The following is a 14,855-nucleotide window of genomic DNA, read 5'->3' as shown; positions in this document are numbered from 1 at the left end:
TAGTCCTTGGTTACAGGTCAGCTGTAAGGATTATGAAGGATGTCCTTGGCTACAGGTCAGCTGTATGGATCATGAAGGATGTCCTTGGCTACAGGTCAGCTGTAAGGATCATGAAGTAGTCCTTGGTTACAGGTCAGCTGTAAGGATCATGAAGGATGTCCTTGGCTACAGGTCAGCTGTATGGATCATGAAGGATGTCCTTGGCTACAGGTCAGCTGTAAGGATCATGAAGGATGTCCTTGGCTACAGGTCAGCTGTAAGGATCATGAAGTAGTCCTTGGTTACAGGTCAGCTGTAAGGATCATGAAGGATGTCCTTGGCTACATGTCAGCTGTAAGGATCATGAAGGATGTCCTTGGCTACAGGTCAGCTGTAAGGATCATGAAGGATGTCCTTGGCTACGGCCAGCTACAGGGATCATGAAGGATGTCCTTGGCTACGGGTCAACTACAGGGATCATGAAGGATGTCCTTGGCTACAGGTCAACTACAGGGATCATGAATGATGTCCTTGGCTTCAGGTCAACTACTGTGATAATAAGGGACGTCCTTGGTGATAATGCTGTGTTTCTGGGACAGCACTGCTGTCCGCATGATAGAAGGGTCTAGACCTGGTGACCAAAGGAAAGCTGGTTGCTCACGCCCCTGTCATCATGCAGCAGCTGACTGCATATCCAATGCCATGTTCGAACCAAACTGAAATGTGTATGTAACACCAGAGAAAAAAATAGCATGGCAAAATTACAATGCAGTTTGGAACATGGGAACAGTCATAGACACCAGAAACAATAACAGAAGTTTGTGGATGACAGCCATTATAGGCTCACAAAATGTTCACATTGTAAATCTGATGTGTCAGCTCTGTGTGACATTTGTCTTGATGAAGCTGGGGACCGTACGAAGCCTGAAGCAGTCTTCAGTTTCCTTTAAAGAGGCAGGTCGAGAGGTGACATTGCCATTTGTATGATACCTGTCTTGATGCTCTAGGTTTAATCTGAAGGAATCACTGACAGGTCGATGACACTCTTTTCTTTCTTTCTTTCTTTCTTGGATATTTTTCTTCTTTTGATTTAATTTTCTTTTCTTTTCCTTTCATTTCTTTCCCTTCTCTCCTTTGTTCATGAGGGCTTTTCCTCCTATTTGTTTGTTTGTTGTTTGTTTGTTTTTTCTAAAAAAAGATCTGTAAGAAATTTATCTCATTCTCTGTAAATAAGTATGCTGACAGGAGTACTGCCATGTTTCAAACTCTTGGTTCTCATTCTTCGTTTTCAGGTTTGGCATGATTGCGTCACTTGTACAGTCTGAAGTGTGGGGCCGCTTTCTGTTGAGCTTGGACATCTTTTTCTTCTTTATGAGGACCTTCCAGATGTTGATGATTTTCAAGGAGTTGGGTCTGATGCTGGTCATGGTTTACAAGATGGTGAGTGCTTTTGGATGGGCCGTGACTCGCTCTGTATCATTCGTTCTGCTTCAGATGAAGGTTCTGTTTTTCATGTAGACCATTGTTATCACATCTTTAGGGTACTGATTTGATACAGAACATATTTTCTTCCACACCGTAACAGTGAACTTCTTTTTCTTGCAACAGTTATTGTTTACATTGATATTTCTTGATATTTCTTCAGGTTCAGTTTGTACATGGCATGCAACACATTAACATGTTAACAGCATACTGAAGCTTTTATAAAAGGTCACTGGAATAAACACAGGAAATCTGTTACTGAGACAGCTGCCCCAAGTCAACATTTATCATCAGTTAGGCTTTACAGGCTGATGTATGTGTGATACATACATGTTTGTATTTTTATGAAGTTTGTTCTTTTTTTTTTTTCTTTTTTTTTTACTGTTTTCTTAATCCATTATTTTGTATCTTTTTGGGAGGAACAAAGTTGGATATTTTTGTTTAGAGGTTGTTGCTGCTGTCTTTTTGTGTTGTTGTTGTTGTTGTTGTTACTTGTAAAATTGTTTGTTCAACACATCAGATATAGAAGTTTATGTTTTATACATTATTAAAGCTCACTGCTTTGACATGAAGGTGTCGGCCAAAGTCCAGTCACAACGCATTTTGATCATGATAATTGTTGAACGCTTAACGCATGATATGTGTACTTCACCTCATCAGGTACTGTTTGTTTACATTGATATTTCTTGATATTTCTTCAGGTTCAGTTTGTACATGGCATGCAACACATTAACATGTTAACAGCATACTGAAGCTTTTATAAAAGGTCACTGGAATAAACACAGGAAATCTGTTACTGAGACAGCTGCCCCAAGTCAACATTTATCATCAGTTAGGCTTTACAGGCTGATGTATGTGTGATACATACATGTTTGTATTTTTATGAAGTTTGTTCTTTTTTTTCTTTTTTTCTTTTTTTACTGTTTTCTTAATCCATTATTTTGTATCTTTTTGGGAGGAACAAAGTTGGATATTTTTGTTTAGAGGTTGTTGCTGTTGTCTTTTTTTGTCTTTTTTTGTTGTTGTTGTTGTTGTTACTTGTAAAATTGTTTGTTCAACACATCAGATATAGAAGTTTATGTTTTATACATTATTAAAGCTCACTGCTTTGACATGAAGGTGTCGGCCAAAGTCCAGTCACAACGCATTTTGATCATGATAATTGTTGAACGCTTAACGCATGATATGTGTACTTCACCTCATCAGGTACTGAAGTTTGCATGGTATGATTATTGAGCCTCTCTGCTCCATTAGCTCTGAGTGGCATTGACCTGAGGTCACCTGTAGAGGTATTGTAACAGCACTGTCTGTCACACAGGTGAAGGAATACTGTCACAGCACTGTCTGTCACACAGGTGAAGGAATACTGTCACAGCATGGTCTGTCTGTCACACAGGTGAAGGAATACTGTCACAGCACTGTCTGTCACACAGGTGAAGGAATACTATCACAGCACTGTCTGTCCTACAGGTGAAGGAATATTGTCACAGCACTGTCTGTCACACAGGTGAAGGAATACTGTCACAGCACTGTCTGTCTGTCACACAGGTGAAGGAATACTGTCACAGCACTGTCTGTCACACAGGTGAAGGAATATTGTCACAGCACTGTCTGTCACACAGGTGAAGGAATACTGTCACAGCACTGTCTGTCACACAGGTGAAGGAATACTGTCACAGCACTGTCTGTCTGTCACACAGGTGAAGGAATACTGTCACAGCACTGTCTGTCACACAGGTGAAGGAATACTGTCACAGCACTGTCTGTCACACAGGTGAAGGAATACTGTCACACCACTGTCTGTCACACAGGTGAAGGAATACTGTCACAGCACTGTTTGTCTGTCACACATGTTTAAAGGAATACTATCACAGCATTGTCTGTCACACAGGTGAAGGAATACTGTCACAGCACTGTCTGTCTGTCACACAGGTGAAGGAATATTGTCACACCACTGTCTGTCACACAGGTGAAGGAATACTGTCACAGCACTGTCTGTCACACAGTTGAAGGAATACTATCACAGCACTGTCTGTCACACAGGTGAAGGTCACAGCACTGTCTGTCACACAGGTGAAGGAATATTGTCACACCACTGTCTGTCACACAGGTGAAGGAATACTGTCACAGCACTGTCTGTCACACAGGTGAAGGAATACTGTCACAGCACTGTCTGTCACACAGGTGAAGGAATATTGTCACAGCACTGTCTGTCACATAGGTGAAGGAATATTGTCACACCACTGTCTGTCACACAGGTGAAGGAATACTGTCACAGCACTGTTTGTCTGTCACACATGTTTAAAGGAATACTATCACAGCATTGTCTGTCACACAGGTGAAGGAATACTGTCACAGCACTGTCTGTCTGTCACACAGGTGAAGGAATATTGTCACACCACTGTCTGTCACACAGGTGAAGGAATACTGTCACAGCACTGTCTGTCACACAGTTGAAGGAATACTATCACAGCACTGTCTGTCACACAGGTGAAGGTCACAGCACTGTCTGTCACACAGGTGAAGGAATATTGTCACACCACTGTCTGTCACACAGGTGAAGGAATACTGTCACAGCACTGTCTGTCACACAGGTGAAGGAATACTGTCACAGCACTGTTTGTCTGTCACACAGGTGAAGGAATACTGTCACACCACTGTCTGTCACACAGGTGAAGGAATACTATCACAGCACTGTCTGTCACACAGGTGAAGGAATATTGTCACAGCACTGTCTGTCACACAGGTGAAGGAATACTGTCACAGCACTGTCTGTCACACAGGTGAAGGAATACTGTCACAGCACTGTTTGTCTGTCACACATGTTTAAAGGAATACTATCACAGCATTGTCTGTCACACAGGTGAAGGAATACTGTCACAGCACTGTCTGTCTGTCACACAGGTGAAGGAATATTGTCACACCACTGTCTGTCATACAGGTGAAGGAATACTGTCACAGCACTGTCTGTCACACAGGTGAAGGAATACTGTCACAGCACTGTCTGTCACACAGGTGAAGGAATACTGTCACAGCACTGTCTGTCACACAGGTGAAGGTCACAGCACTGTCTGTCACACATGTTTAAAGGAATACTGTCACAGCACTGTCTGTCTGTCACACAGGTGAAGGAATATTGTCACACCACTGTCTGTCACACAGGTGAAGGAATATTGTCACAGCACTGTCTGTCACATAGGTGAAGGAATATTGTCGCAGCACTGTCTGTCACACAGGTGAAGGAATACTGTCACAGCACTGTCTGTCACACAGGTGAAGGAATACTGTCACAGCACTATCTGTCACACAGGTGAAGGAATATTGTCACAGCACTGTCTGTCACACAGGTGAAGGAATACTGTCACAGCACTGTCTGTCACACAGGTGAAGGAATACTGTCACAGCACTGTTTGTCTGTCACACATGTGTAAAGGAATACTATCACAGCATTGTCTGTCACACAGGTGAAGGAATACTGTCGCAGCACTGTCTGTCTGTCACACAGGTGAAGGAATATTGTCACAGCACTGTCTGTCACACAGGTGAAGGAATATTGTCACAGCACTGTCTGTCACACAGGTGAAGGAATACTATCACAGCACTGTCTGTCACACAGGTGAAGGAATACTGTCACAGCACTGTCTGTCACACAGGTGAAGGAATACTGTCACAGCACTGTCTGTCTGTCACACAGGTGAAGGAATACTGTCACAGCACTGTCTGTCACACAGGTGAAGGAATACTGTCACAGCACTGTCTGTCTGTCACACAGGTGAAGGAATACTGTCACAGCATTGTCTGTCACACAGGTGAAGGAATACTGTCACAGCACTGTCTGTCACACAGGTGAAGGAATACTGTCACAGCACTGTCTGTCACACAGGTGAAGGAATACTGTCACAGCACTGTCTGTCACACAGGTGAAGGAATACTGTCACAGCACTGTCTGTCACACAGGTGAAGGACACCATCAACTTCATGATCATCCTCCTCATCTTTGTGCTGGCCTACGCCGTGGCGTCAGAGTCGCTTCTGTACCCCAGGAGCAACTTCACTGTAGATCGCCTCTTTCAGCTGCCTCGTAAAGCCTACTGGCAGGTGTTTGGGGAGCTGAACCTGGAAGAAATTGAGATCAGAGGTAGGACAGATACTGAGCGAGCTGATTGTGGAGTGGCAGAACTAAAAAAAGAAAAGAAAAGAAAGAAAAATGACATGAAGATCTTCTTCTTTGTTCATGGGCTGCAACTCCCACGTTTACTCGTATATACACGAGTGGGCTTTTACATGTATGACCGTTTTTACCCTGCCATACACCGTTTTCGTGGGTGTGCATACTGGATATGTTCTTGTTTCTATAACCCACCAAACGCTGACACGGATTACAGGATTTTTATTGTGCATATTTGATCTTCTGCTTGCATAAACAGGCGAAGACATGAAGATGTTTGTTGACTGTCAAGTAAAACAGAAAGAGCTCAGTCTCCTGTAGACGGTTGCAGTAATTTCTCACCCACTTTTCATCGGCTTGGTGTAGACCACAGACAAAGCAAAAATATGCTGAAGTTGCTAAACCAGTGACATTCTGGTTTTATTACAGGGGTTCAGGAAATATATTTGAAATAATGTAGTAGAGCATTAAAAGGACATTTTCATCTTTTGAAAGTGAGCATTGCAATCAACCCCATCTCAGAGTCTATGCAGCAGGAGATGAGTAAATACAGCTCTTGTCTTTGAAGTAGGCCATTCAAAATCAGTATTTTATTGTACTTGTAATTTGCAAGTTCAGAACCCTGCACTCAGTGGTGTTCTCTGCTTGTTCTGAAATCTGATGAGCAGTGTCTGTTTTCTTTTCACGGGGCTGTGAAATACTGTGAAACACAAAACACCATTTTGTGCTCTTTTTTTTATTTTTTTTATTTTTTTTATAACAAGAACCTAACTTTGGAGAGCATAAAAATAAGACTGGTGTTTAAAGTTTGTTACAGGTACTGACGAATGACTGTGAAGAGTTCATCATCCTGATTTTCCTCTGTGTGTTCTTGGTGTTTTCAATTTTTTTCTTTCTTTGGGTTGTTAGATCATTATATATATATATATATATATATATATATATATATATATATATATATATATATATATGTGTGTGTGTGTGTGTGTGTGTGTGTGTAGTCTGTTATGCTCAGTGAAACAGACATAAACTGCCTTCTGCTTCTTTTTATATTGTTATCTTATCAAAGAACAAATTTTAGAATGATGGGACTTTTTTTCGTTTTCCAGAAATGGACTCTTTTTTTTTTGTTCTTTTTTCTTTTTCTACAAGTAACATTCAGGCCTTTTACTTCACAAATAAAACAGGACTTTTGCAAGCCACTAATACTTCTGTAATGCCAAGTGCACAAAGTGAATCACTGTTCCTAAGATGACAGTCAAATGTTGATGAGTGTGATTCACCACTTTCATCTTTTACGCTCACACAACGTCATTCTACAAGATGTGGTCGTCCTATTTCAGAAATGGACTCTTGCTCAGGAAACAGATCCAAGCACTACGGTTACGATGAGCCGCACTGCCCTACAAAGTCGGGCACTTACTTAGTGCCTGTTCTGCTGGGTATTCACGTCATGATCACCAATGTGTTGCTGCTCAACCTCCTGATTGCTCGCTTTGGGTAGGGGGCTTGTTGCACTGTGATGTGGTCTGTTCACCTTTGTTTTTTGCTTTATTGTCATGTTTTTGTATTATACATTATATTATGTGAAAGTGTCAGTTAAGATAAATTAGCCTTATCAGTGTGTGTGTGTGTGTGTGTGTGTGTGTGTGTGTGTGTGTGTGCTCTTTATGTCACTAACATATTTCATTTGACTTGATTATATGTCTGATTATTGCGCCCTGTCTTTTTAATTTTTGTAACCATTTTTTTTCATTTACTGATTTTGATTGTTAGTGCTCTGGGCCCCTCTGAAAAGCAGGAATCCACATTATAAGTGCCCATCGTTGTTAGCAGCTAATAATAATGATAACAATAATAATGATGATATTAATAACAGTGATAATATTAATAATGTAATGACATAAGCAGCCGGGTGGTAATGGGGCTTTTGAGGGGTGGGGGTATGTGTGGACTTAATTTGGAAGAATGTGGATAAATTAAGATAGATAATAGGATTAGAGGAAATAAAACATTAACAGGATGATAAGATCCACACACAGGTCAAAAACATATAGAAGCCAGTCACAAAGGGTTTTCTATTGTTTTATTTACAGTAGATATCTTGTAAATGCCTGACCTGTTACCATCTGCACATCTTATTAGTGGGATTGTGGTTTAACCAACAAGCATTCATATATATGATTAAAATATACAGCATTATATGTGATAATGGACTAAAATGACACAACCTTGTTTAGTGTCGGAGTCAAGCTTTCAAAGGATTAGAATAAACCCTGAGATTCTAATTAATTTAAGTATATATAGGCACAGTAAGCATGCTCGGGCAGTGTTTGAGTGAACGATACATAGATATGTATTTTAAGTGAAAATTGCTGTCATCTCAGACGTTTAATCATGTGTGTGTCTGTGCGTGTGTGTGAGTGTGAGTGTTGGAGTGTAACAATTGTAGTATTGATAGCATGTTACTTTGTGAGTTTTATGCACTGTGTTTTTATAACATTAATGATTCTGTTTTATGTTTCTACTACTTTTTATATGCTTTCTTTGTTTTCACTTTAGGTACTTGATTGTAAAGCGCTTAGAGCTTGCTTATGCTTGTATTATAAGGCTATATAAAAATAAAATATTATTATTATAATTAAATATATTTTTATATTTGATTATATTTAAGTTGCTTTTTTTTTTTTTTTTTTTTTTTTTTGACACAGAGTGACGTTTAACAAAGTGCATGAGGATGCTCGCCAGCACCAGTCCTGGCAGCAGTGCCAGATCATCATGGAGTACTACAGTCGCACTGTTCTCCCTCCCCCTTTGAACATCCTTCACTTCGTGCTCTCCCTTGTCGGGAGATGCTGCCTTTGGGTCAAAGGCTGCGTCTGCCGGCGGTGTTGCTGCTGCAAAAGGCAGGGAAGGAATTGTCGAAGTCACAGAGGAGAAGAAGAAGATATGCCATTGCTTTCCAAGGGTATGAAACATAATCTTTCTTTTCTTTCTCTTTTCCATGATTGTGTACCAAAAAAAAAAAAAAAAAAAGATACTTACCACTCTGTGTGTGTGTGTGTGTGTGTTTTGCCCATCTGTTCCTCCCTGTTTGTTTGTGCCTTCTTTTTTTTCTTTTCTTTTTTTCTTTTTTTTTTTTTTTTTTTCTTTTTTTTTTTACTGTTCATTTCCACATTTTTTTCTCTTTTCTTTACCCAGAGTATGTGTATTTGCTCTTACCTTGCTAGAAACGTGACTGTATTTTGTTTTCTTTCATTGTGCATAGTGATGTGTGTGTGTGTGTGTGTGTGTGCAAAGTTCATGAGGAGTCTTTGTGTTTAGTTTTTCTTTGTCATTTCTTTTGCCTGTTTTCATCTTTTCTTTGTGTATCGGTTTGTTTGTTTTTTCGTTTTTTTGTTTGTTGTTTTTTGTTTTGTTTTTTTGTTCCATGAACAGTTGGAAAATAGAATGGACAAGTCAGCATTGTTACATCTTATTCATAATTCAGTATTGCCTTTGAATAGTGGTATATTTCTTACGGACAGGGATTTTATTGCATTTATTATATAGAATGGTGAAAGACAACATTACATTAGGGGTATTTCCCTCCATGAAGCAATTGTGTTGTGTGGTCTTGAGTGGGTTTAAAATGTTCTTCTGAACTGATGAGACTGTCATTTCATTTTGAGCTGGATAAATTTTGTACTATTCATACTATTGATATGTCCACTACTAATGGCATGGATGAGATTTGAATCATTATTGTCAATTCAGATACAAATGGAATTAAAGTAATCAGAGGTGCCCACCAAGGTGGTTTCACTGAACAGACGTTGCATTGGCACTTTTGAGGACTCGCATGAGTCTTCAGCTGAGCTGTTCAAGAGATTTGATGTAAATGAAGCTGTTCGTCTGTGAAATGAATGAGCAGCTAAAATCTTAATCACAACTTTCATCAGCTGAACTGAAGAGTGATATGACAAGATTTTGACAAAATTTCACATCAAAGGAAAAATTTACTTGTTGATGTTCATTTGTGTGTTTGCTTTAGTGGGGGATATGAGCGAATGTGTGTGTACTTGTGCAAGTAAGTGTTCATCTGTGTGTGTGTGTGTGTGTGTGTGTGTGTGCCGTGGAAGCTGCGATACTTAGCCTAGAAATGAGTGTGTGGAGGATGGGGGTAGAGGAGGTGCAGGGTAATGTGTGTGTGTGTTGGGGTTCATGTACGTTTATGTGTATTTGACTGTGCTTTCATATCTGATGGTGAAACTGCATGTTTGGTGCATATCTGTTATGCATATGTGGGTGTATGTGAGAATGTTTGTCTCCATGTTTTACATTTATTTGCTTATTTATCATCATTGTTGTCTTTTTTATTTATTTATTATTAATATTATTATTATTACTTTTTTTATATTATAATTATTATTTATTTATTTATTTATTTACGCTTATAGTTGACTTCATCACGTTTTTGTGCCTTATACATATTATTAGTAGTGGTAGTAGTTATTTTTTTATGTATTTATCTATTATTTATTCACCCTTTTTTTTCTTTTTTTTTTTTTCCTCAAGGCCTGACTAAGCGCGTTGGGTTACGCTGCTGGTCAGGCATCTGCTTGGCAGATGTGGTGTAGCATATATGGATTTGTCCAGACGCAGTGACGCCTCCTTGAGCTACTGAAACTGAAACTGCTTTAGTGGGCTTTTTTTTTTTTTTTTTTTTTTTTTTTTTTTTGGACATCACTCTTTCTGTTTGTATTGTGCACATAAAAGATGCAATTTGATATATATATATATATATATATATGAATGCTTGTTGGTTAAACCACAATCCCACTATTATGATGTGTGGATGATAGCAGATCAGGCATTTACAAGATAACTATTGTAAATGAAACAATAGATAAAGTCTTTGTGACTGGCTACTATATGTTTTTGGCTTGTGTGTGGATCATATTATTCTGCTAATGTTTTATTTCCTCACATCCTATTATCTATTTTGAGTTACCCACATTCCTCCAAATTAAGTCCAAACATACTCCCACCCCTCAAACCCATATTACCACCCAGTTACTTACATCATCACATAAGTAATGATAGTATAGTAGTAGTAGTAGTAGTAGTAGTGTTGTTAATAATAATAATAATAATATAATAATAATATCATCATTATTATTATTGTTGTTGTTATTATGCTGCAATTCAATTCCCCCAGGGGATGTATGAAATAAACTTCCTGCCTTGCCCTGCTATACAGATGAAGAAAATGTAAATCGTCATGTGGAGGCAGTGGGTTGTTTCTGAATCTTTGCCTTGGTTCTGTGCATCACAAGCAGTCCATCCTGCCATCAGTAAAACTTGTGACATGATACCATTTGACATTTAGGTTCCCTAAAAGCCTGGAGATCAGCTGACAGACAGTCCGTGGACATCACCTGGACCAACAGACTTACCCTGGCAGGGACTGGTCAGCAAGAGGCGGAGAACGATCAGCTGAGACAGTACACTGTGAAGGTGGTGGAGATCATAAATGATAATGACCAGCACATTGGAAGCTCTCCACCTGCCGGTAGGTTGTCAGTCTATTTTTCCATTGTGCCATAGTTCTCCTCCTTTCCTGTCCTTGGGGTTTTTTGGGGGGGGTTTTGACTCACTTGTGTAAACAAAGTGAGTCTATGTTTTAACCCGGTGTTCGGTTGTCTGTCTGTGTGTCCGTGGTAAATTTTAACATTGACATTTTCTCTGCAAATACTTTGTCAGTTGACACCAAATTTGGCATAAAAATAGGAAAAATTCAGTTCTTTCCAGTCATCTTGTTTAAAACAATATTGCACCTCTGGGATGGGCACAAAAAAATAAATAATGAAGCCAAATATATGAAAACTGCATTTACTGTTATATTTATATTTTTTGTATTCTCTAAACTTGGCACTTTGATCTGATATTCTGACCCAACAACAAGAGCAGTCATTATTATCATTTTTTGTTCAAACAGGAACTTCTTTTGCTAAGCATGGAATTTTTATTCATTTTGCAAACGTTTTGGTGCAGATAGTAAAAAAGGGAAATTACTCTGTAATTAATGCTAGGGGACTTAATTTATCACAAGTGAGTCTTGAAGGCCTTGGCTCTCTTGTTGTTTGTTTGTTTGTTGTTGTTGTTTTTTTTCTCTCTCTCTCTCTTTATCTCATCTCCCTTCTCTTGCCCTTTCTTTGCTGATGCCTCTTTCTCTTCAGGTGGGTCTTCTGAAGTGAGGAGTTCTCTGATAAAGGTCAGAAGATCCAAAATGCTGACCTGTAGTTCTTCTGCATGCGCAAGTTGCAAGTCCCACGTTCACTCATGTACGAGTTGGTTGTTACGTGCATCATGATCATTGGTAGGCAGCCATACTCTTTTTTTCAGGGTTGTGCAAGCTGGGTATGTTCTTGTTTCCATGACCCACCAAATGCTGACATGGATTACGGAATCATTAATGTGCACATTTGATCTTTTTACATCCATAAACACACAAAGGGAGTTGGCTGGCTGTACATCTATTGACTTGGGAGATCCCATTTCAACCACTGCCCTTTTTTCCTTTTTTTTTTCCCCCCCTTGCAGAGAAGGCTATATTTGTCAAGAAACATGTAATCACATTTCACATTTGGGTAAACAATATAACAAAATACATTGTTTGATTCCAACAAAAACAATTAAGCATTACACCGTGGAATCTGCTTCAAGGAAAACACATAAACACTGACCCTCGCTTCACTGAAGTTATATCATTCATCCAACTGCAAGGTTTTTTTGTTTTTTTTGTTTTTGCATCTCCCCTATCCCAACAAACACACACAGAGTGAGCCACACACACACACATACTCTTTAACGTATAATCCCTCTGTCAATATACCACAAAACTAGCAACATAATTTCCTTCTGAGACACTGAGGGAACACCGAGAATAATCCAGTTTAATACAGGTTCCTAGAATGTACAAACATAATCATGAAGAAAAAAAACAACAACAGTATTATCAAAAAGTCAAAATCTGTTACATAATATTGTGGATATTCTAAGCTAGCCATCTGTCCCATCATTATGTTATTCTCCTTCTCTCTTACATACACAGAGTAGCAAACGGCCAGACACAAACATGCATACAGCCCTCCCCCACCCCCACCCCCCCCCCCCAACACTTGAATGTTGGCATGATGGCACCAAAGCATTTGATATTTCAATTCAACACAGATACATAAATGGCAATTGAGATTTAGCACATGGTGTTGCAGAAATTCGCCTGTCGCCAGTATGTCTGTATATGTGGTTGGCAGTGTTGTATACAAAATTAAAATACAAAAAAGTAGAAATAAGACAGCAATGATACTGGCAGCAAAAAACTAGTTTCTTTAACCATTCTTATATATTCCGATGTACCATACTAGACTAATCATTTAAATCGTTTATTATTCCCATGTATGGGAACCACTTCTGTTCAAATTTGTTATAGCTCATTTCCATTCTGGACATATTTTTCAGTGCGGTAGTTGTACTGTATTTCCTTCACGAATGCTAATATTGTTGGTCTGATTTTATTGATTCTACTGCCCTTTTTTCCTTCCAAAAGGCAAGTCTCAGTCATGTTCATTTAAAACTCATCGTCACTTGTGATTTCGCTTCAGTATGGCAGAATGGTGAACATTAACAATGTTGAATCAAACAGTGGTAAGACTGAAGTCTGTTGTTGTGGCTATTATGTGAGATCATATGTGTTCGTTATGATCAAGTATGTTTAAAATATTGAGTTTGACATGAGATGTAGCACCAAGTGGTGGTCAGAGTTTAGTTTTTAAACACAGATAGGGGGCATACAACCGATAAAATTCAGGAGTCAGGTCTGAGTGAAAAAACTGCGCATTTCTGGATGTACAGTTTTAAATGTGTTAACAAATTATATCATTTTTGTTATTGGTCTGAAGGTTAAGAGACAAAGATATTTTATTTTGCCAATGCTGAAAACACTGGAAATTGTTGTAACCCCTAGATAATTCACACAAAAATTTGACAGGAACATTGCACACACTCCATGGAAACTGAAACACCAAACACATGTAACCAGCCATGACTCTTCCCCATCATATGCAAATATGCAAACACACGCACACACGTGGTGGTCTGGATGCTAGTCATTCGGATGAGACGATAAAGCGAGGTCCCGTGTGCAGTATGCACTTAGCGCATGTAAAAGAACTCACGGCAACAAAAGGGTTGTTCCTGGCAAAATTCTGTAGAAAAATCCACTTGGATAGGAAAAACAAATATAACTGCACGCAGGAAAAAATGCAAAAAAATATATGGCGCTGTAGTGTAGCGACGCGCTCTCCCTGGGGAGAGCAGTCCGAATTTCACACAGAGAAATCTGTGGTGATAAAAAGAAATACAAATACAAATAATAGCAACTATGAAAATGTACAAGAAAACGAAAGTGATATTGTTGTTGATCAACTAAAGTGATTCTGGTTATCATCAGAAAGTGATATCGTTGTTGATCAACTAAAGTGATTCTGGTTATCATCAGAAAGTGATAACGTTATTGATCAACTAAAGTGATTCTAGTTATCATCCGGAAATGATATTGTTGTTGATCAACTAAAGTGATTCTAGTTATCATCTGAAAGTGATATCATTGTTGATCAACTAAAGTGATTCTGGTTATCATCTGAAAGTAATATCATTGTTGATTCTGGTTATCATCAAAAAGTGAGTGATAACGTTGTTGATCAACTAAAGTGATTCTGGTTATCATCAGAAAGTGATAACGTTGTTGATCAACTAAAGTGATTCTGGTTATCATCTGAAAGTGATATCGTTGTTGATCAACTAAAGAGATTCTGGTTATCATCCGGAAGTGATATCGTTGTTGATCAACTAAAGTGATTCTGGTTATCATCAGAAAGTGATATTGTTGTTCATCAACTAAAGTGATTCTGGTTATCATCAGAAAGTGATATCTTTGTTGATCAACTAAAGTGATTCTGGTTATCATCAGAAAGTGATATCATTGTTGATCAGCTGAAGTGATTCTGGTTATCATCAGAAAGTGATATCGTTGTTGATCAACTAAAGTGATTCTGGTTATCATTAGAAAGTGATATCGTTGTTGATCAACTAAAGTGATTCTGGTTATCATCAGAAAGTGATAACGTTGTTGATCAACTAAAGTGATTCTGGTTATCATCAGAAAGTGATATCTTTGTTGATC

At 38.8% G+C, this 14,855-nt stretch overlaps 1 protein-coding gene across 4 annotated transcripts in view; it reads left to right on the top strand.

Moving 5' to 3' along the window:
• LOC143281032 (transient receptor potential cation channel subfamily M member-like 2) overlaps nucleotides 1–14,855 on the top strand; it is an 84,148-nt gene that overhangs the window by 58,308 nt on the left and 10,985 nt on the right. For all 4 annotated transcript variants that reach the window (XM_076585931.1, XM_076585930.1, XM_076585934.1 and 1 more), the window contains 5 exons: nucleotides 1,272–1,419; nucleotides 5,419–5,599; nucleotides 6,973–7,129; nucleotides 8,341–8,597; nucleotides 11,001–11,183. In XM_076585931.1, coding sequence (XP_076442046.1) covers nucleotides 1,272–1,419; nucleotides 5,419–5,599; nucleotides 6,973–7,129; nucleotides 8,341–8,597; nucleotides 11,001–11,183 — 926 coding nt within the window. The remainder of the gene's footprint in view (nucleotides 1–1,271; nucleotides 1,420–5,418; nucleotides 5,600–6,972; nucleotides 7,130–8,340; nucleotides 8,598–11,000; nucleotides 11,184–14,855) is intronic.

This window comes from Babylonia areolata, chromosome 4 (genome assembly GCF_041734735.1).
Source record: "Babylonia areolata isolate BAREFJ2019XMU chromosome 4, ASM4173473v1, whole genome shotgun sequence".
NCBI classification, from domain to species: domain Eukaryota; kingdom Metazoa; phylum Mollusca; class Gastropoda; order Neogastropoda; family Buccinidae; genus Babylonia; species Babylonia areolata.
The sequence above is the reverse complement of the archived record's forward strand: the minus strand, read 5'-3'. Positions and strand labels throughout refer to the sequence as shown.